We start from the raw sequence: 21,867 nt of genomic DNA, 5'->3' as shown, positions 1-21,867 counted from the left end.
TGGTTGTTAACTGCCCATCTTCTGAGAACAGATACTCCTTGAAATGCCAGTGAGTGACATGGAATTTAAAAGGATGTTGTAGGTAGAGTTCCAAAAGTGTTTTTGTTTTGTTTTTTTTTTAAGATTTTGTTTATTTATTTGACAGAGATCACAGGTAGGCAGAGAGGCAGGCAGTGCGGGGACTGGAAGCAGGCTCCTTGTTGAACAGAGAGCCCGATGTGGGGCTCAACCCCAGGACCCTGGGATCATGACCTGAGCCACCCAGGCGCCCCCCAAAAGTGTTTAAATTGGAGTCTTATCATTGGAATATATGAGAACTATCCCCTTCTTGCTCACACCACACAATAAAATTACTTTTATTTTAAAAAAAAAAAAGACTCAGATTTATTACTTGCAGAATTTGGGTTATTTTTTTCTGTTCCCCCTTTCAGCTTGTGAGTACAAACTCAGTCTCCTCCAGGAATATTTTGTTCTGAGGTAAGTTCCAGAAAAGCTTGATCTTCTCAATGGGATATGTGTTTCATGTGGTTTTTCTTCCTTTTCAAATGTACAGGGTGCCAAAGCATGCTTTCTGCGGGACATTCCTTTCTCGGCCATCTACTTCCCGTGCTATGCTCATGTGAAGGCTTCCTTTGCAAATGAAGATGGGCAGATTAGTCCTGGAAGCCTGCTCTTGGCTGGCGCCATAGCTGGTGAGTGGCCCTCACAGAGCTCTGCTTGCCCCAGGCCCCTCCCATGTCACTGCCCTGGAATTTCTTACTTATAGTTCTTGATAGGGTGCATATGAGGGGGCTGTAGATTGCTTTGAACAGCTACTGAAAAGAAAGGAGAAGAATTTAATCTTCTGGCAGATTAGATTAGGCAAGCTTAATTTCTTAACTCCAGAAAAGGCTCATTAAAATATGGTGCATTTTGTGGTATTCTTGAATTCTAAGTTCTGTATTGTTTCATAGTTTTACTTCACAGCAAAACAGTGATAACGGTTCAGCCAGAAGTTTTTTAAAAATTTGAATACTTGTGCTTAAAGGTGTCTAACCAAAATAGTTCATAAATACTTGTCCAGAATTTAAGCAGTGGTTATTATTTAATAACTTTTTAATTAATTTTTTAAAAGATTTTATTTATTTGAGAGAGAGAGAGTGAGAAAGAGAGCACAAGCAGGTGGAGGGAGAAACAGACTCCCCACTGAGCAGGAAGCTGGAGGCTGGCTGGATCCCAAGGCCCTGAGATCATGACCTGAGCAGAAGGCAGATGCTTAGCCGACTGAGCCACCCAGCGTTCCAGCGTCCCAGCAGTAGTTATTATTTAGATAAAAGTAACAGTAGAATCAGGAAGTCTCAGCCTGAGGAGATACCAGATTCCTCTTAGCTGTGTTACAGGACCAGGATATGTAAATTGAGCCCCAGAGGGAAATGGCTCTTGTTTTCAGTCTACAGTGAATATGTCAATACAAAAACAAAAACAAAAAAACAGTGAATATGTCAATACAAAAAAAAAAAAAAATAGATGAGGACTGGGGAGGGCTTCTACATCTCAATGTAAATTCGCAGAGGAGATTTGATTATGGCCACAGCAGGAATCCATTGGATCTTTGATGCTCCATGTTCAGAGACCCTAAGGGCTCCAGCAATCCCATTCCCTCTCTAGGTGGTGGCAAACATTTAATGAGTTAACATACCCTAAGGCAGTCATGGGATACCTGGGTCCAGATGTTTCTGATACAGGTGTTGTTCTCCAGAGATGTGTGGCCTGAGTCTCAGGAGAACAACCCCCTGCTCTGAGAAGTTGGTTGCTGTTTTGTGGACCTGCCTGGAGCCTGGGAGCCCCTGAAGGCAGGAACCAACAAGCTCCTCTTTAATTCTTTGGTAATCCCCTTCTTTGAAAGGCAGTGATGTTGGTCAGTGAGGCAGGGTTGTCTAGTTTTTAAACCAAAAATGACAGTACAATGCATTTTGTGCATTGCACAAGATAAATTACGTACTGGAAATGAGGTAGTACCTACTGGGGAGAACTGCCACACCACTCAGTAGTGTGCTCCGTGGACCAGTTACCTCACCTCTCGAGCCTCCCTGGCCATCGCTGTGAATGGAGATGGTAATTGTGCCCACTGTCGAGCCAGTCTGAGAAGTGCAAGTGGGAACATCTGTGTGGAGGACTTTGCATCGTGCCTAGCACACAGTAAATATTCAGGAAGTATTCGCCAGTATTATGCCGGATCCAAGAGAGTCTGTCTGTAATTTACCCAGAAATCAGTTGTGAGAACAGAAGATACATGTTAGAGCTCAAAGTCTAGGACTCTCTCCAAGCCGTGTTTTTCTCACCCCACAAAAATAGCGCCTTTACATCTTCCCTTAGAGAAAGATAGTCAACCAGGTTTCATCGCCAGGTAGGAATTTTCTAAGCAATCCATGCTACCAGAGCTGTAGAAATTCCTAGTGGATTTTTTTCTCTTTTAAGGTTTATTTTCTTCCTTCTGTTACTTTCATGATTAGGAAAATAATATTGCTAATTATAAAATATTTGGAAATTAGGGGAGGAGTCAAGATGGCGGAGAAGTAGCAGGCTGAGACTACTTCAGGTAGCGGGAGATCAGCTAGATAGCTTATCTACAGATTACAAACACCTACAAATCCAACGGGAGATCGAAGAGAAGAAGAACAGCAACTCTAGAAACAGAAAATCAACCACTTTCTGCAAGTTTATCTAATATATATATATATTTTTTCCTTTTTATACTTTATTGGTTTTCTTTTTTTAATTTTTTTTCTTTCTTTCTGAACCTCTTTTTATCCCCTTTCTCCCCCCCCCCCCCCCCCACGATTTGGGATCTCTTCTGATTTGGCTAAAGCATATTTTCCTGGGGTTGTTGCCACCCTTTTAGTATTTTACTTGCTCCTTCATATACTCTTATCTGGACAAAATGACAAGGCGGAAAAATTCACCACAAAAAAAAGAACAAGAGGCAGTACCAAAGGCTAGGGACCTAATCAATACAGACATTGGTAATATGTCAGATCTAGAGTTCAGAATGACGATTCTCAAGGTTCTAGCCGGGCTCGAAAAAGGCATGGAAGATATTAGAGAAACCCTCTCGGGAGATATAAAAGCCCTTTCTGGAGAAATAAAAGAACTAAAATCTAACCAAATTGAAATCAAAAAAGCTATTAATGAGGTGCAAACAAAAATGGAGGCTCTGACGGCTAGGATAAATGAGGCAGAAGAAAGAATTAGCGATATAGAAGACCAAATGACAGAGAATAAAGAAGCTGAGCAAAAGAGGGACAAACAGCTACTGGATCACGAGGGGAGAATTCGAGAGATAAGTGACACCATAAGACGAAACAACATTAGAATAATTGGGATTCCAGAAGAAGAGGAAACAGAGAGGGGAGCAGAAGGTATATTGGAGAGAATTATTGGAGAGAATTTCCCCAATATGGCAAAGGGAACAAGCATCAAAATCCAGGAGGTTCAGAGAACCCCCCTCAAGATCAATAAGAATAGGTCCACACCCCGTCACCTAATAGTAAAATTGACAAGTCTTAGTGACAAAGAGAAGATCCTGAAAGCAGCCCGGGAAAAGAAGTCTGTAACGTACAATGGTAAAAATATTAGATTGGCAGCAGACTTATCCACAGAGACCTGGCAGGCCAGAAAGAGCTGGCATGATATATTCAGAGTACTAAACGAGAAAAACATGCAGCCAAGAATACTATATCCAGCTAGGCTATCATTGAAAATAGAAGGAGAGATTAAAAGCTTCCAGGACAAACAAAAACTGAAAGAATTTGCAAATACCAAACCAGCTCTACAGGAAATATTGAAAGGGGTCCTCTAAGCAAAGAGAGACCCTAAAAGAAGTAGATCAGAAGATCAGAGACAATATACGATAACAGTCACCTTACAGGCAATACAATGGCACTAAATTCATATCTCTCAATACTTACCCTGAATGTTAATGTGCTAAATGCCCCAATCAAAAGACACAGGGTATCAGAATGGATAAAAAAACAAAACCCATCTATATGTTGCCTACAAGAAACTCATCTTAAACCTGAAGACACCTCCAGATTTAAAGTGAGGGGGTGGAAAAGAATTTACCATGCTAATGGACATCAGAAGAAAGCAGGAGTGGCAATCCTTATATCAGATCAATTAGATTTTAAGCCAAAGACTACAATAAGAGATGAGGAAGGACACTATATCATACTCAAAGGAACTATCCAACAAGAAGATCTAACAATTTTAAATATCTATGCCCCTAACGTGGGAGCAGCCAACTATATAAACCAATTAATAACAAAATCAAAGAAACATATCGACAATAATACAATAATAGTAGGGGACTTTAACACTCCCCTCACTGAAATGGACAGATCATCCAAGCAAAAGATCAACAAGGAAATAAAGGCCTTAAATGACACACTGGACCAGATGGACCTCACAGATATATTCAGAACTTTTCATCCCAAAGCAACAGAATACACATTCTTCTCTAGTGCACATGGAACATTCTCCAGAATAGATCACATTCTTGGTCCTAAATCAGGTCTCAACCGTTATCAAAAGATTGGAATCATTCATTCCCTGCATATTTTCAGACCACAATGCTCTGAAGCTAGAACTCAATCACAAGAGGAAATTTGGAAAGAACCCAAATACATGGAGACTAAACAGCATCCTTCTAAAGAATGAATGGGTCAACCAGGAAATTAAAGAAGAATTGAAAAAAATTCATGGAAACAAATGATAATGAAAACACCACGGTTCAGAATCTGTGGGACACAACAAAGGCAGTCCTGAGAGGAAAATATATAGCTGTACAAGCCTTTCTCAAGAAACAAGAAAGGTCTCAGGTACACAACCTAACCCTACACCTAAAGGAGCTGGAGAAAGAACAAGAAAGAAACCCTAAACCCAGCAGGAGAAGAGAAATCATAAAGATCAGAGCAGAAATAAATAGAAACCAAAAAAAACAATAGAACAAATCAACGAAACTAGGAGCTGATTCTTTGAAAGAATTAATAAGATTGATAAACCCCTGGCCAGACTTATCAAAAAGAAAAGAGAGAGGACCCAAATAAATAAAACCATGAATGAAAGAGGAGAGATCACAACGAACACCAAAGAAATACAGACAATTATAAGAACATACTATGAGCAACCCTACGCCAACAAATTTGACAATCTGGAAGAAATGGATGCATTCCTAGAGACATATAAACTACCACAACTGAACCAGGAAGAAATAGAAAGCCTCAGCAGACCCATAAGCAGTAAGGAGATTGAAACAGTCATCAAAAATCTCCAAACAAACAAAAGCCCAGGGCCAGATGGCTTCCCGGGGGAATTCTACCAAACATTTAAAGAAGAACTAATTCCTATTCTCCTGAAACTGTTCCAAAAAATAGAAATGGAAGGAAAACTGCCAAACTCATTTTATGAGGCCAGCATCACCTTGATCCCAAAACCAGACAAGGATCCCATCAAAAAAGAGAACTACAGACCAATATCCTTGATGAACACAGATGCAAAAATTCTCGCCAAAATACTAGCCAATAGGATTCAACAGTACATTAGAAGGATTATTCACCACGACCAAGTGGGATTTATTCCAGGGCTGCAAGGCTGGTTCAACATCCGCAAATCAATCAATGTGATACAACACATTAATAAAAGAAAGAACAAGAACCATATGATACTCTCCATAGATGCTGAAAAAGCATTTGACAAAGTACAGCATCCCTTCCTGATCAAAACTCTTCAAAGTGTAGGGATAGACGGCACATACCTCTATATTATCAAAGCCATCTATGAAAAACCCACCGCAAATATCATTCTCAATGGAGAAAAACTGAAAGCTTTTCCGCTAAGGTCAGGAACACGGCAGGGATGTCTGTTATCACCACTGCTATTCAACATAGTACTAGAAGTCCTAGCCTCAGCAATCAGACAACAAAAGGAAATTAAAGGCATCCAAATCGGCAAAGAAGTCAAACTATCACTCTTCGCAGATGATATGATACTATATGTGGAAAACCCAAAAGACTCCACTCCAAAACTGCTAGAACTTGTACAGGAATTCAGTAAAGTGTCAGGATATAAAATCAATGCACAGAAATCAGTTGCATTTCTCTACACCAACAACAAGACAGAAGAAAGAGAAATTAAGGAGTCCATCCCATTTCCAATTGCACCCAAAACTATAAGATACCTAGGAATAAACCTAACCAAAGAGACTAAGAATCTATACACAGAAAACTATAAAGTACTCATGAAAGAAATTGAGGAAGACACAAAGAAATGGAAAAATGTTCCATGCTCCTGGATTGGAAGAATAAATATTGTGAAAATGTCTATGCTACCTAAAGCAATCTACACATTTCATGCAATTCCTATCAAAGTACCATCCATTTTTTTCAAAGAAATGGAACAAATAATCCTAAAATTTATATGGAACCAGAAAAGACCTCGAATAGCCAAAGGAATATTGAAAAAGAAAGCCAAAGTTGGTGGCATCACAATTCCGGACTTCAAGCTCTATTACAAAGCTGTCATCATCAAGACAGCATGGTACTGGCACAAAAACAGACACATAGATCAATGGAACAGAATAGAGAGCCCAGAAATAGACCCTCAACTCTATGGTCAACTTATCTTCGACAAAGCAGGAAAGAATGTCCAATGGAAAAAAGACAGCCTCTTCAATAAATGGTGTTGGGAAAATTGGACAGCCACATGCAGAAAAATGAAATTGGATCATTTCCTTACACCACACACGAAAATAGACTCAAAATGGATGAAGGATCTCAATGTGAGAAAGGAATCCATCAAAATCCTTGAGGAGAACACAGGCAACAACCTCTTCCACCTCAGCCGCAGCAACATCTTCCTAGGAACATCGCCAAAAGCAAGGGAAGCAAGGGCAAAAATGAACTATTGGGGTTTTATCAAGATCAAAAGCTTTTGCACAGCAAAGGAAACAGTTAACAAAACCAAAAGACAACTGACAGAATGGGAGAAGATATTTGCAAATGACATATCAGATAAAGGGCTAGTGTCCAAAATCTATAAAGAACTTAGCAAACTCAACACCCAAAGAACAAATAATCCAATCAAGAAATGGGCAGAGGACATGAACAGACATTTCTGCAAAGAAGACATCCAGATGGCCAACAGACACATGAAAAAGTGCTCCACATCACTCGGCATCAGGGAAATACAAATCAAAACCACCATGAGATATCACCTCACACCAGTCAGAATGGCTAAAATTAACAGGTCAGGAAATGACAGATGGTGGCGAGGATGCGGAGAAAGGGGAACCCTCCTACACTGTTGGTGGGAATGCAAGCTGGTGCAACCACTCTGGAAAACAGCATGGAGTTTCCTCAAAATGTTGAAAATAGAACTACCCTATGACCCTGCAATTGCACTGCTGGGTATTTACCCTAAAGATACAAACGTAGTGATCCAAAGGGGCACGTGCATCCGAATGTTTATAGCAGCAATGTCTACAATAGCCAAACTATGGAAAGAACCTAGATGTCCATCAACAGACGAATGGATAAAGAAGATGTGGTATATATACACAATGGAATACTATGCAGCCATCAAAAGAAATGAAATCTTGCCATTTGCGACGACGTGGATGGAACTAGAGGGTATCATGCTTAGCGAAATAAGTCAATCGGAGAAAGACAACTATCATATGATCTCCCTGATATGAGGGAGAGGAGATGCAACATGGGGGGTTAAGGGGGTAGGAGAAGAGTAAATGAAACAAGATGGAATTGGAAGGGAGACAAACCATAAGTGACTCTTAATCTCACAAAACAAACTGAGGGTTGATGGGGGGAGGGGGTGTTGGGAGGAGGGGTGGGATTATGGACATTGGGGAGGGTATGTGCTATGGTGAGTGCTGTGAAGTGTGTAAACCTGGTGATTCGCAGACCTGTACCCCTGGGGATAAAAATATATGTTTATAAAAAATAAAATTAATAAAAAAAATATTTGGAAATTAATTGAAGGGGTAAATAAGAAAATATTATCTGTTATTCTGCAACTGTAAAATGATCCCTATTTAATATTTTTGCTAATTTTCTTCTCCTTGCTTAGTTTTTAACAGAGTTACAATCGCACCGTGGAGATGTGGTTTTCACTTACTTTCATTACTGAAGCACCGTTAGCCAGCACCGCAAAATGGTTAATGGCATATTGCTGTGGGGCCAGACCAGGCAGATTCAAGTTCCAGTTTCTGTGTGATCTGCCCCAGTTCTGTAACCCTCTCTGCTTGCTTCTCCATCTGCGCATGGGGTGAAGAGTAGTATTAGTCTCCTAAGCTTATTATAGAGATCAGTAGACAAAAATTAATAAATGTAAAGATCCAAGAAAGTACCTGGCACATAAGTATTTTTAATACATACATAATACATAATAATACCTGTTTTTTAAAACTTTATAAACCTAGTTCTTAACTGCTGCATTTAAGTACCTCAATCTTAGGTACTTAAATTTTTTTGAAAAAAATTTAAATACATTATATTATTAAAAAAAAAAAAAAGGAAAGAATGTCTTTGTGCTTAAAGGCTTTTTCCCTATTCTGGGATGTTTTTCTTAGAGAAATAGATCTCTAAAGTCACTTTGCTGGTGAAACCGTAAGACCATTTTTATTTAATGCATTACCACGGTTTCCTTGGAAGTTGGAACTGGAGCACACTGCTCTTGTAGCCCTGCGGCCATCCCAGTATCTTTCAGAGTGGTTCTTCAGATACGTTCTCTATTCCTTATCTGTGGCTGCCTAACAGATACCCCAAAACTGCCGGGCAGCCCGCAAGCTTTGATCATCTATCTCCCGGTTTCTGTGGACTAGGAGTGGCTTATCTGAGTGCCTCTAGCTCAGCGTCTGTCTGTCATGAGGTTGCAGGTACAAGGTCCGCCAGAGGCTCAACTGAAAGCAGAGAACTCACCGTCAGGGTGGCTCAGTCACAAGGCCGTTGGCAGAGAGGCCTCACTGTTGGTCACCTTGGATGTTGTCGTGACATGGTGGCCCCCCAGAGCCAGGTCAGAGAGGGATGAAGGGACTGGGGAGAAGGGTGGGTAGAAAAAGACAGGAAGAAGGCAAAGCAGTAGCTGCCATGTCTTGAGTGACCAAGCCCTGGAAGTTCAGCTCCTTCATTTCCACACCATCCCCTTGGTCACACCCATCAGGGAGACTGAATAGAGGCAGAGGTGTGAAGATAGGAGGTGAAGGTCATTGGGAGTCATTTGGGATCTGACCGCCATGCTTCTTTTCATTTTATTGTCCATCTTCTCCTTCCCTGTAGGGCAGGAGAATACAAGACAGACTGTGGTTGGTTTTTTCCTGCAAAGAAAAGATTAGTGTCAAAGCTTGATGTACCTATCATCCTTGTTTTTCAGGCATATTTGGGAGGTTCCAGTCAATCTGGTAAAAATAAAGAACAAGAAGTGAGAGGTACAAATATTAGAAAAGAAGATGTGAATCTCTCATTATTTGTGAGTGACTATTTAGCTTAAAATCTAAATAAAAATGCCCCTAAATATATCAGAATTAACAAGTAATGTAATTTTGTTACAGAATGAACATAAACTCTATCTAGTGATAAGCAGGTAATGGATGTCAAAGGAGGAAGCAGGACAACCAGCTAGCTGCTCAGGGTTGAACCTTGCCTGCAGGCTCAGCCAGATTGCTGCCTTGTGTGGAGAAGGGCAGGAAGACTTCTGTGTAGACATGTGTTGTGCCCAGTGCAAGAAGGGCAGCGAGCACAGAAGTGCCCTCGTGTGGGCTGTTGGATAGAAGATGGGTCAGATCCCCACATACCCTTTTGTGGATGCTTGTGAGAGCAAAGCCAGTTCCTAGGGAGAAGACATATAGGAGGAGCAGGCTCAGAATGCTGGGAGGTAGAGCTGGAGGGAGCTGTGTCATTAAGAGAAAGGAGAAAAGCTTATCTCAAAATAAGCACAATGAATACCACTGACTTTGTATTATAACACAAATGTCTCATCACTATTTTTATGTGTATCTTTATATAAAATACAATTTTAGATTTAAGTCGCTCTCCTACCCAGAATACATATAATTTTTGTTGAGCAATTGTATTATAAATAAGATGAATCTGGGATTTCATTAATATGATCATGCTATCTATATTTTGATGGCAATTTCAGTTATTCAGTAAGTACTGTCAGTTTCTAAAAATTCTGTTTGACCTGAGGTTAGATTGCTTTAGCAATATTTTTTTAAATTTATTTTTTCAGTGTTCCAAGATTCATTGTTTATGACCACACCCAGTGCTCCATGCAATACGTGCCCTCCATAATACCCACCACCAGGCTCTCCCTACCCTCTATCCCCTCCAAAACCCTCAGTTTGTTTTTCAGAGTCCACAGTCTCTCATGGTTCATCTCCCCCTCCCAATTTCCTCCCAACTCCCTTCTTCTCTCCTTCACCCAATGTCCTCTCTATTATTCCTTATGCTCCACAAGTAAGTGAAACCATCTGATAATTGACTTTCTCTGCTTGACTTGTTTCACTCAGCATAATCTCCTCCAGTCCCGTCCATGCTGATACAAAAGTTGGGTATTCATCCTTTCTGATGGAGGCATAATACTCCATTGCATATATGGACCATATCTTCTTTATCCATTCGTCTATTGAAGGGCATCTTGGCTCTTTCCACAGTTGGTGACTGTGGTCATTGCTGCTATGAACATTGGGGGTACAGATGGCCCTTCTTTTCACTATGTCTGTATCTTTGGTGTAAATACCCAATAGTGCAATTGCAGGGTCATGGGGTAGCTCTATAAAATTTCTTAAGGAATCTCCACACTGTTTTGCAAAGTGGCTGTACCAACTTGCATTCCCACAACAGTGTAAGAGGGTTCCCCTTTCTCCACATCCTCTCCAATACCTGTTGTTTACTGTCTTGTTGATTTTGGCCATTCTCACTGGTGTAAGGTGGTACCTCAATGTGGTTTCATTTGAATCTCCCTGATGGCTAATGATGATGAACATTTCTCATGTGTCTGTTAGCCATTTGTATATCTTTTTTGGAGAAGTGTCTGTTCATGTCTTCTGCCCATTTTTTGACATGATTATGTTTTTTTGAGTGTTGAGTTTGAGGAGTTCTTTATGGATCTTGGATGTCAGCCCTTTGTCTGTAGTGTCATTTGCGAATATGTTCTCCCATTCTGTGGGTTGCCTCTTTGTTTTGTTGACTGTTTCCTTTGCTTTGCAGAAGCTTTTGATCTTGATAAAGTCCTAAAAGTTCATTTTTGCTTTTGTTTCCTCTGCCTTTGGAGACATGTCTTGAAAGAAGTTGCTGTGGCCAATGTCAAAGAGGTTACTGCCTATGTTCTCCTCTAGGATTGTGATAAATTCCTGCCTCACATTGAGGTCTTTTATACATTATCTTTGTGTATGGTGTAAGAGAATGGTCGAGTTTCATTCTCCTATACATAGCTGTCCAATTTTCCTAGCACCATCTATTGAAGAGACTGTCTTTTTTCCACTGTAGATTTTTTTCCTGCTTTGTTGAAGATTAGTTGACCATAGAGTTGAGGGTCCATATCTGGGCTCTCTGTTCCACACTGGTCTATGTGTGCTTTAGCAATATTTTAATAGGGGTGGTTGTTGAGTTCTGAAAACCTAGAGAATATTGATTTTTTTTTTTTTTTTTTTTTTTTTTTTTTTTTAGATTTATATATCTGGTTGCAAACTGGGACTATCTTTAAATACTGGGAACATCTCCAGTATTTCACAGGATAGAATAAACCTAACTGATATTTGAATTTGTGTTCATTGACCAGCATAACTTCATGTGTCAGAAGGTGAGAGAGCTGAAGCAGGGAGCCGGAAGTTACGAGACTAAGGTTTAATTCCCTGTAATGAACATGTTGCTTTTTGATACACAAAGAGCATTTCAATATGGCTTATGGATAATCCCAAATAAAGGATATCTAGTACTTCTCAAATTTTAGAGCTTCATCATACCAGGTGATTTTAATTATCAGTGATGAGCTAAAGGGTAAGTCAGCTTAGACTAAGTTATAACTCGGGAGTATCTTCCAAAGCTGTTCAATATACAGTGAATTGCTAAATACGTGTAACTGTCAGGACGCTTTTGCAAACGTATTAAAAGGATTAAGTTAGGAGAGAAGTACTGTTGGCACAAATTTGTTAAATGATGTGGACATAAAGATTAAGACAATTTAAAAGCAATTCTCAGATCCTCAAAAAAATGTAGTGGAGCGATTGAATCAAAGTAATAGACTGAGCATATTCATCCATCTCTCCTCTTGTCCCGAATACCTGAAAATGTCAGAAAATACACTTTTTAAAATCCTATTGGCACTGGAGAATGTTAGCTCCAGGCCTGGGAAGGGAGCAGAAGCATATTGAGTCTGAAACCGGACCGGAGGGTACCATGGCCCAGGACACTGGCAGGAGAAACCATCCTTAATACAAGAAGAGAGCTGGAGAAATGTAACCGCTGAGGGAGTCACAGAATACCGAGCGTTGGGGAGGCCTGCAGGTAAATCTGTCACAGGAGTTCAAGAGCTGCCTTTGTGGCAGGAAGGTGGGGCTCCATCCTCCCTGCTCCTCTTTGTCTCCGGCTTCAGACAGCACCTGAATCCAGACTGTGAAAGCCCAGAGCTGTTTTGCAAAGAAAGGCATCACCTGCCTGGAGAGGGCAAGTGTAAGGAACTGAAAGAAAGTAGGGTTAAGGCTTCAGGTTCCAGACCTTCACCGCAGATGGCAAAAATAAAAAAAGAAACGAATGGTAACTCTCCCCAAGAGGGATGTGAAATTATTTCTTCTACTTCCAGAATGAAGTGCTCCACAGTCCAGAGATTTGGAAGGTCCCAACCCTGCCAGGCCTCCTTACCCCCTGGTACCTAGTTTGCAGGCCTTCCCCATTCCACAAAGCCCATTGCCAGCCCTCCCACTCAGGAGAGGAACCTGCAGAGGAGACTGACCCTAGGGGGTGGTAGAAACTAGCACTACACTAATCAGCCTATTCTTTGAACTTGAATATCAAGAGATAGCCAGGGGTTTCTCAGACACGGAACAGCAGAGGAATTTCAAGGAAAACAACCAATTCAGAGGAAAGAGAACTTTTAGGAACTATAACTAGGATCTGCAGAGATTTGAGAAGAAGAATCATTCTTTAAATGTTTTTTCTTTATTTTTTATGTTATCATGTCTTTAAGAGGGGTGTAGGGGCAGACGGAGGGAGAGAATCCTAAGCAGGCTCTACCCAGCAGGTCTGATGCAGGACTCGATCTCACAACCCCAGGATTTTGAACTGAACCAAAATCAAGAGTCAGAAGCTTAACCGACTGAGCCACCCAGGCACCTCTTGAGAAGAACAATCCTTAAAGAGCTTTCTTGAAAATTAATAAAGGGATCATCAAAGCTAAAAACCCATAAATGGTCTGAATGATAGAATGGATATGCTCAAACAGCAAATTACATCTGGAAAACGAAGTGATGGGAAAACAAAAACAAGAACTACAATATGGAGCAAAAACAGAGATTAAAAAAGAAAGAGCAAATGTAAGACACACGTAGGATTAGTCCAGGAAGTCCAACATCTCTTTAATAGGAGTTCCCTGGAGAGAAGTCATACGAAAGGTGGACTCAGAACAAATCAGTAACGAAAGTTGACTCAGCTTTTCTTTCTTTCTTTCTTTTTTTTTTTAAGATTTTATTTGACACAGAGATCACAAGTAGACAGGCAGAGAGAGAGGGGGGGAAGCAGGCTTCCCGCTGAGCAGAGATCCCCGATGCGGGATTTGATCCCAGGACCCCAGGATCATGACCTGAGCCGAAGGCAGAGGTGTAACACGCTGCGCCACCCAGGTGCCCCTTGACTCAGCTTTTCATCTGCAGTCCTAGCTAGTTTCAAAAGATCAAGGAGAGGCTATCTGGAACCTCGATGGCATTCCCAAGCACACGAGCATTCAGGAAGGAGGGCAACCTCATGTTTGTTTTCTCCCGTAACTTAAAGGTTACACCTTACAAACATTGCTGAAGCAAAGTGAAAAGTGAATTTAAGAAAGAAGAAAATATGTGATGTTTGAAACAGCACACATAAAAGTTACACCTGAGAGTAGATTTAAATAACTGGTGACTTTAGTATATATGTATTTTAATATAAGTAGGGCTTGTTGGTGAGGGGTACAAATAAATGCTAATTTATTGGGCCTACTGTAAATATTGTGCTTATGTGATAAATGTGTATAATATTTAAATTAGGAAACGGTGGCAATCAAAAGAAAAACAACTAGAAGCAGAGAAAATAAAAACTACAATATGGGATAGCAGAAGTAAGTCTAATAACCACAATTACAGCCACAATTGGATGGATTCAGTGCCCCTAGTAAAAACAAATGCCTATTTTAGATGAGTTGTGAAAAGAAATCTAGTCATCTGAAGTTTGAGAAACAGTGACCTAGAACAACTGAAAGAGAAAGGATTGAAAAATACGTTATTAGGCAAATACCGACAATAAGCAAGTTTAGCAATATTAATGTCAGAGTGAATGGAATTCATGGTTTAAAAATAGTGCTCAGAAGCACAGAGGCCTATTTGACACTCACAAAAGAAAATTCACTGAGAAGCCTGTGCCTGAGGCAAGCTGGGATTCGTAGGAATCGAGTTTATTTGGAACACGCTGCAGGCCAGTGTGTGGGAAAGGAGTGCGAGGTGGGGGTCCAGCCAGCGTCCAGGTCGTAAGCTGACTGGCTTGAGGATTGGGGAGATTTTGCCCGCCGGATGTTCACTGGCCGGGAGATAAATCTCAGTCTTCTGCAAATCCGTTCCTAAGTTCCGTTCTTCTGAGGGAGCACATGGGAGAATCTCTGTCTCATACCTTCCGGTTCCATTTTCAACCGAAATCCTTTCCCGGTGTATTGCCGTCTGCCGCTGGGTATTATCAGCATACTCTTGTTTCCTAAAACCCCAACTTAACAGTATGATAAGAACATGATATTTTCTTATTCCAAAGCTTGACACTTAGAAGCTGGTCCATCAAGTAGATACTATGGATAAGGGTACGGAGGGAATTAGTGAAACTCTTTTAACCTTGATCCAAAACAAATAATATTAATTTCATATTCCCTAAACAGAGAAGCACATTCTTGACAAATGCTAATGAGATACTTGTGAGAATTGCAGATTTCTTGCCCCACAGTTGTATTTTGCTGGTTGTGCTTTCTTTCTGTGGTAAATGAACGTCTGTTCTCTAGGTGCTGGGCCCCCTTTAAAGGGTCATGTTTTATACTAAGCTGGAGACCACCTCAGATGGTTCTTGTCCCAGAGGTGTAGTAGGTAAGCTGCAAGGTCACAGGATTTGTTTCAACGCTGAAGCATGGGGCAGGCTGCTGTTGAGGAACCTAGAAGAAGCTTCTCTGTTTTCTAGCCAACTCTTGCTTCGCTGTCTTTGGGAATCAAGAAAGCCAGACCTCTTGATCAGGGTTGTCCTGGCCTTTTGCAAGCCAGGAGAGACCAGGCAGATTCACCCAGAGCCTTTGCCAATCCCCCCCCCCCCCCCCCACCGCCAAATCAACAGATTTCTGGTGGCCAGGCTCTTCCTGGTGCATCCTGCTTTCCTGGCCTTGCTTTGGAGCAGCCTGACGCTCTTCTCCGAGGTTTTAGCCAGTCTTACACCAGAAGTCCCCCCATCCACAGAGAGACCCGAAGTTGCCAGCCTGGGAAAGATGAGGGTGGGTGAGAGATGATGAGAGTCCCGGGCAGGCTGCCATATTTCCAGCTCCTGTCCCCCCACAGCACCACCACCACCTCCAATCAGTTTTGCCAGACAAACTTACTGAGCATCTCACCCGTTTCTTTTGGCATGTTTATTTCATGTTCAGTATGTTTCCTCCCTGTCTCTAGTACTTCTCTCTTTTTTCTATTACAAGGAACTACTTATGAGAACTAACTGGAGGACACTTTTTTTTTTAAGATTTTATTTATTTATTTGACAGAGAGAAATCACAAGTAAGCAGAGAGGCAGGCAGAGAGAGAGGAGGAAGCAGGCTCCCTGCTGAGCAGAAAACCCGATGTGGGGCTCGAACCCAGGACCTGGGATCATGACCTGAGCCGAAGGCAGCGGCTTAACCCACTGAGCCACCCAGGCGCCCCTGGAGGACACTTTTTACCCGCATTATTGCCTGTGTGTTTCCCACTGTCCCTTGGACATGCCTGCTCACTGTCACAAGGAAGATTTTACTATGTGCTGAAAGCAGAGAGCCTTGCTAAACTCTTTCTAAACCAGGAAGTAAAATGTGGTGTGAACACAGTGGGTTTCTAAGCATTCTTCATGTTTCCTTCCATTATGTTGGAGGATAAATTCCTGGCTCAAAGTTAAAATAATTCCTCCAAATTAATAGGAAATTCAGTATGACTTATCCAGTGAAGCACTGGATATAAAGTGAGCTTTTTCACATGCAAAAAATGTGATATATTTCATAAAACACAGTTGCTTAACATGAGTGTTTGTGAGGAGCTCAGTAAAGATCGAAGAGGAAGAGATGCAGTTTAGTAACACAAATGCAGACGTGTGTGGTGCAGATTTCCCCAGGCACACGCACACACACACACTGTAACTTTAAAGCTGTCTGTTAGAAGGATGAGATGTACTTGTGAGCCAGACCATGTCGGTTTGGACAGAAATTCTTACAGAATTATTAAGCCTTAAAAAAAGCAAAGGAGATTTATGCATCTGCATTTGACCAATTTGGTTTGGAATAGGTTCATAATGGAAAAGTAATAAAACCATAAGAGACAGTGTCTTCTGAGTACAGTCTCGCTTTTAAAAAATCTAAACATGGGCTGCCCCATTTTGGATAAAATGACTGTAGAAAAATTTCCCATTGGTAATTTTGGGAGGGTTTTGTTGCTGTTGTTGTTCCTTTTTCATTGATTATCAGCCAGTATAAACTTTCAGCTTTCTGTCAAATATTTTTTTTTTTTTTTTTGGAGATGTCAGTTTTAGGAAAAAGGAATCCTGAACTGTTGTCTGTGGGAGTCTCCATCTCTGGTCACCACCCCCAACCCTCTCCCCCACCCCCAGCACACACATACACACAGAGTGTTTGCTTAGCCCTCAGTAAAGTCTTTTTCTGGTGTAACTGGAGAGGTTAGGCTTTGGTGGATAGGGGGTGGTTGAATGTGTGCGAGAAGGCACCTCGTGTGACTGCCAGCAACCACAGAAAAGCATGAAGAGGAAACGCATAACAAACTTCACCTCTGAAAATCGGACCTAATAACTTTGCAAGTTTCTGATTTAGACAGGAAAGAGAAAAGAAAAAGAAAAAAAAAGCTTTCTCCGTTTGTTCCAGTTGAAGTAGCGTTATAAGAAATAATATGGTTTTAAGAAATGATTCCTTAAAACCATTACTGAATGCAGTCTGTACCAAAGAGCTTGCTTGGGTGCTTGGGTCCTTGGGGGAGGGCAGGAGAGGAATGTCTGCACAGCCTCCGTCACTAAGGTAGTCACGGCTCTGCCACCCAGAGAGTACAGCAAAAGAGGCATTTCGTTTCATCAGACTCTTAACTTTATTTCCACGGCCAGCAGTTGAAAGCACAGTTATTTTTATATAGTGTGAATGTGACCAGACTGTGATGGTGGTGCGTCTCCTGCAGGTATGCCCGCGGCATCCTTGGTGACCCCTGCTGATGTTATCAAGACGCGATTACAGGTGGCTGCCCGGGCTGGCCAAACCACTTACAGCGGAGTAGTGGACTGCTTCAGGAAAATACTGCGGGAGGAAGGCCCAAAAGCTCTGTGGAAAGGAGCTGGTGGTAGGGAAATAATTTGTTCTTAACCAAACCTTTTGTAGCAGGTAATTTTTTAAAAAATCTAATTATATCTGTTGCTCCCCCATTTCTTCAAAGCTCGTGTGTTTCGATCCTCTCCCCAGTTTGGTGTAACTTTGCTGACGTATGAATTGCTACAGCAGTGGTTCTACATTGACTTTGGAGGCGTGTAAGTATCCCGCTAAATCTGCAGCCAGGTTCCACAACTCCACTACTCAGTCGCTGTTAAGAAGGGTACGTCACTCTGGTTGCTCTGATGAAATACACAAGAGGTAGGAAAATACTGAAATCACGTAACCACACTTATTTCCAGGGGGGCACATACAACCAACTAGAATTCCACAACTCCTTTAAGATTTTCACAGCGGGGCGCCTGGGTGGCTCAGTGGGTTAAGCCGCTGCCTTCGGCTCAGGTCATGATCTCAGGGTCCTGGGATCGAGTCCCACATCGGGCTCTCTGCTCAGCAGGGAGCCTGCTTCCCTCTCTCTCTCTGCCTGCCTCTCCGTCTGCTTGTGATCTCTCTCTGTCAAATAAATAAATAAAATCTTTAAAAAAAAAAAAAAGATTTTCACAGCGTTCGCATGTTATTTTTACCATGGTAAAAAATGATAAAATAGATTCTCACCCAATTTTCTCTTCCTTTAGGAAACCCGTGGGATCAGAGCCTGTTCCTAAATCCAGGATCGTACTGCCTGCTCCCAATCCTGATCATCTTGGAGGCTACAAACTGGCAGTTGCGACCTTTGCAGGGATTGAAAACAAATTTGGACTCTACCTACCTCTCTTCAAGCCGCCAACATCTACCTCCGTGGTGACAAGCGCAGGCCCATAGGAGGAATGCTGCCCGGGGTAGAGAGCGCTGCGTCTCCCATGGAAACAGTGTTCACAGTGTTCCTCCTTTCACTTCCATCTCTTGTTTAAAATTCAAGTCGAGGCTTTTTAGAAGGTGAAATCATTCATTTTCTGTGTGTTTTCTTAACCACATCATCGTGAAATTATTCATAATTATTCTTTTGGGCCTCTGCTCACAGACCTGGGTTTGTATCTGACATTTACTGGGATTTGGTCAACACTAACATGATTTGGGGAAGGAGCAAGTCTGAGTAGAAGTTTGAGCTGCTCTTCTTGGATTAGATTATAGTCCCAAAGAGACTCCTGAAAGGCAATCATGGTGCTCAGAGCAAAGTGTTTCATGCATGTTTCAGCTGGTAGAAAACTGGGTGCATATTTATCACTGTAAAAAACACTGGAAGAGATGGAAAAAAAAAATGATCAGAAATTGCCAGCCTGGCTTCAGATTTTAAACATGTACTAATTCTGTTTCTGGATTATATTATGAAGCTTTTTGTGAAACTTTTTTTTTGTAATGAAAACCACATTGAAGATGTTTAATAATCATACTCTATTAGTGGTTCCAAGACTCTTAGAGAGAAGTCTTTGTATTTTAGGGAAGTACTTTGTGCCCATAGACCGAAAACCCGGGGTGGGGGGCTACAGCACCTCTCCGGGACGTGCTAATTTTGGATCACAGCTCATCTGATGACACGTGCTGGTCGCTGCCCGTTGCAGTAGACGCTGTGGGAAGCACGTGCCCACGGACTGGTGCCTGCTTTCATGCCCTTCCAACCCTCCCCACAGTTGGCACCTCTTCACTTTAAAGCCCCATTTATCTTGAATCATGTGAGACAAATATATTCTAATACATGCTTTTATTTAATTTGTGGTGCCTTGCATAATGGTCAGAAGGCTCAAGTGTTTGTAAAGGAGGAAATAAACTATTTTTAAAGCTGTTGAGTCGTTTGCTCTTGTGTATGTCAGATGGTCAGTGACTGTAATAATTGTCATTATTGGACTCTGTATGTTTCATTTTCAGGGTGCTTTTGTCCCTGTTGGCATGGCTATATCTTCCTGGCCCTTCAAGGTCATGTGTACCCTGATTTTCAGTGTGCCGACATCCAAAGTGAGTAAAAGAAATGACATTTAATCCTAGATAAGCAAGGAATCCAGTGCTTGGACACTTTTCCTCTAGTCATCCCCAGTACTCCAGGCAATTTCATTTGGTGAGCATTCATACAGATTCTCATTTTGTAATACAAAGTTTCACTGGAAGGTGAGCATGAAAACAGGAAATGACGATTGTGTTTTCTAATCTTCTCTGATCCTTCTTCGTACGAAAACCAGATGTCACTGTATCTGACATTTGGTGCTATTTGGCCAACACTATCATTGGGGAAACAAGGCTAGTCTTGAACAGAATTTAGGGCTTTTGGACTTCTTAGACTGGCAAGGCTATCGAGAACCTGTGAGAAGTCAGTCTGAACTTTCCGCACCTCCAGAATGGCCCTCCAGGAGAGAGAGCCATTTTCCAGTCTCTGTCCGACTTTTAAGTCAGCGTGTTGACATTCAGAGTTACTGTCAAAGCTGAGGAGCATCAATACCATCCGTGGGTCTGATTTTTTTTTTTCCCCCTAAGTGAACAAAAGCTTTGTTAGCTTCACCAGAAACAGGACAAAGACTGATGTGGCTCCCTTCATGGTTTTGGTTTTGCAAAACCAAAGCAAAAACCATTCCCTCTGTCCACCCATCCTCACCCCCAATCCCTGCTTGGTGGGATACGTGATAAATGCTTACATTTTAATCTCAAAGACCAGTCTCAAAACTCCAAATATATCTTAGAAATATGGGTGATGTTGCAGTAACACATCACTCAAGCTTTGGTATTTTGCACATGGACAGAAGTCCCTCAATGTAAATCTCTGCATTCCTGTTTCTTCATTTGCTGGAACCGTGTGGGAGATCAGATTTTCATGCTAACAACAGTGACCCAGATCTCAGAAAAGGTGCATTGCCCTGCCTGCTTGTTCGAGAGCTGTTTTTATATTTACCTGTCCCCAAGCTCGGTTCTCTTCAGTAAGGGAGAAACCAGAGGAATGGGGGAGCCAACGGGGATAGGGCCACTGGGCGGTGTTTCTTTAAAATCCTTGGCTGTGACTTGAGACACTTTGAAGGAGGCATGATTTCCATCCGAGTTCTGCTCAGTGGGTGGTGTGACTGTGACATCCTTGAACAGGACTGCAATCACCGTGTAGTGAAAACCACGTCAAATTTGTTCTGGGTTTTCCTTCATCCTGAAGTGACAGCACAGGACGTCGGCTGGGCCGCGGCTGCCGTTCACGCAGCTGGTCATTTCCCTCCTTGACGCTGAGGACCCAGAAGCTGTGTCACCCCCATGCCCCCTCCCCGCCCCGGGGGGTCAGCTTCCCCCTGCTCTGCCGGCCAGCCTTGTCGGTGAGTCTTTCTCAGCTCTGCCCTGGGTCCACCTCCTGTTGCTTAGGAGGTCGGGGGGAGAAGCCTAATTTTTGCAGCAGCTTCCTTTTTTTCAAGGAGGGGAAAAAATGTGAAACTGACCACAAAGTGAACACACTGATTCTTGGGTTCCAGTCATGGCTGGGTTTCTTGAGGCTGGGTGGCATGCTGTCGCCAAGCTCATGCTGCACCTCATAACCCACAACCATTTGCTGAGCTCCCTGGGGTCGCCTTAATCCCAGCAGCCAGGGTTGCACAGGGGAAAATAAGAATTCTGGCACAGAAAGGAGTCATTTAAGTGCTTATTGCATTTCAGGCTTCAGTTTTTACTTAGCTAAAATATTTACCATTGCTGGAAAACAATGTTTTTAAAATTTTGTGCTTATATGTTATTTAATGGTGTGGCCTATGTAAACCTCAGGATGCTTACATTTTGACAGTCTTCTGGAAATGTTTAACAGCACATAACTCAGTGCGCAGGGAATAAAAACGGGAAGAAATTGTGCTTGAAACCGTTTGTAACCCCGTCCGGCTAGGTCTTCAAGTCACGTTGGAATTCTTCAGGTAGACAGACGGCAGTCTCTAGCAATGGCATTTGCTGAGTTCTGTCTTCTGGCCCCATTTATCAGCCTAGTAGGTGACTCTCTAAGTCATCCTGTGCCTTTTCACTGCAGAAGCCATTCTTTGGGGGCAAGAGCCCATTTTAAATTCA

The 21,867-nt window shown here is 42.0% G+C and overlaps 1 protein-coding gene across 3 annotated transcripts in view; it reads left to right on the top strand.

Moving 5' to 3' along the window:
- SLC25A13 (solute carrier family 25 member 13) overlaps positions 1-19,107 on the top strand; it is a 184,956-nt gene extending 165,849 nt beyond the window's left edge. For all 3 annotated transcript variants that reach the window (XM_047695756.1, XM_047695755.1, XM_047695757.1), the window contains 4 exons: positions 554-692; positions 17,675-17,833; positions 17,927-18,017; positions 18,495-19,107. In XM_047695756.1, coding sequence (XP_047551712.1) covers positions 554-692; positions 17,675-17,833; positions 17,927-18,017; positions 18,495-18,681 — 576 coding nt within the window. In that variant the 3' untranslated portion in view covers positions 18,682-19,107. The remainder of the gene's footprint in view (positions 1-553; positions 693-17,674; positions 17,834-17,926; positions 18,018-18,494) is intronic.
- Positions 19,108-21,867: the final 2,760 nt, after the last annotated feature.

This window comes from Lutra lutra, chromosome 11 (genome assembly GCF_902655055.1).
Source record: "Lutra lutra chromosome 11, mLutLut1.2, whole genome shotgun sequence".
NCBI classification, from domain to species: domain Eukaryota; kingdom Metazoa; phylum Chordata; class Mammalia; order Carnivora; family Mustelidae; genus Lutra; species Lutra lutra.
The sequence above is the reverse complement of the archived record's forward strand: the minus strand, read 5'-3'. Positions and strand labels throughout refer to the sequence as shown.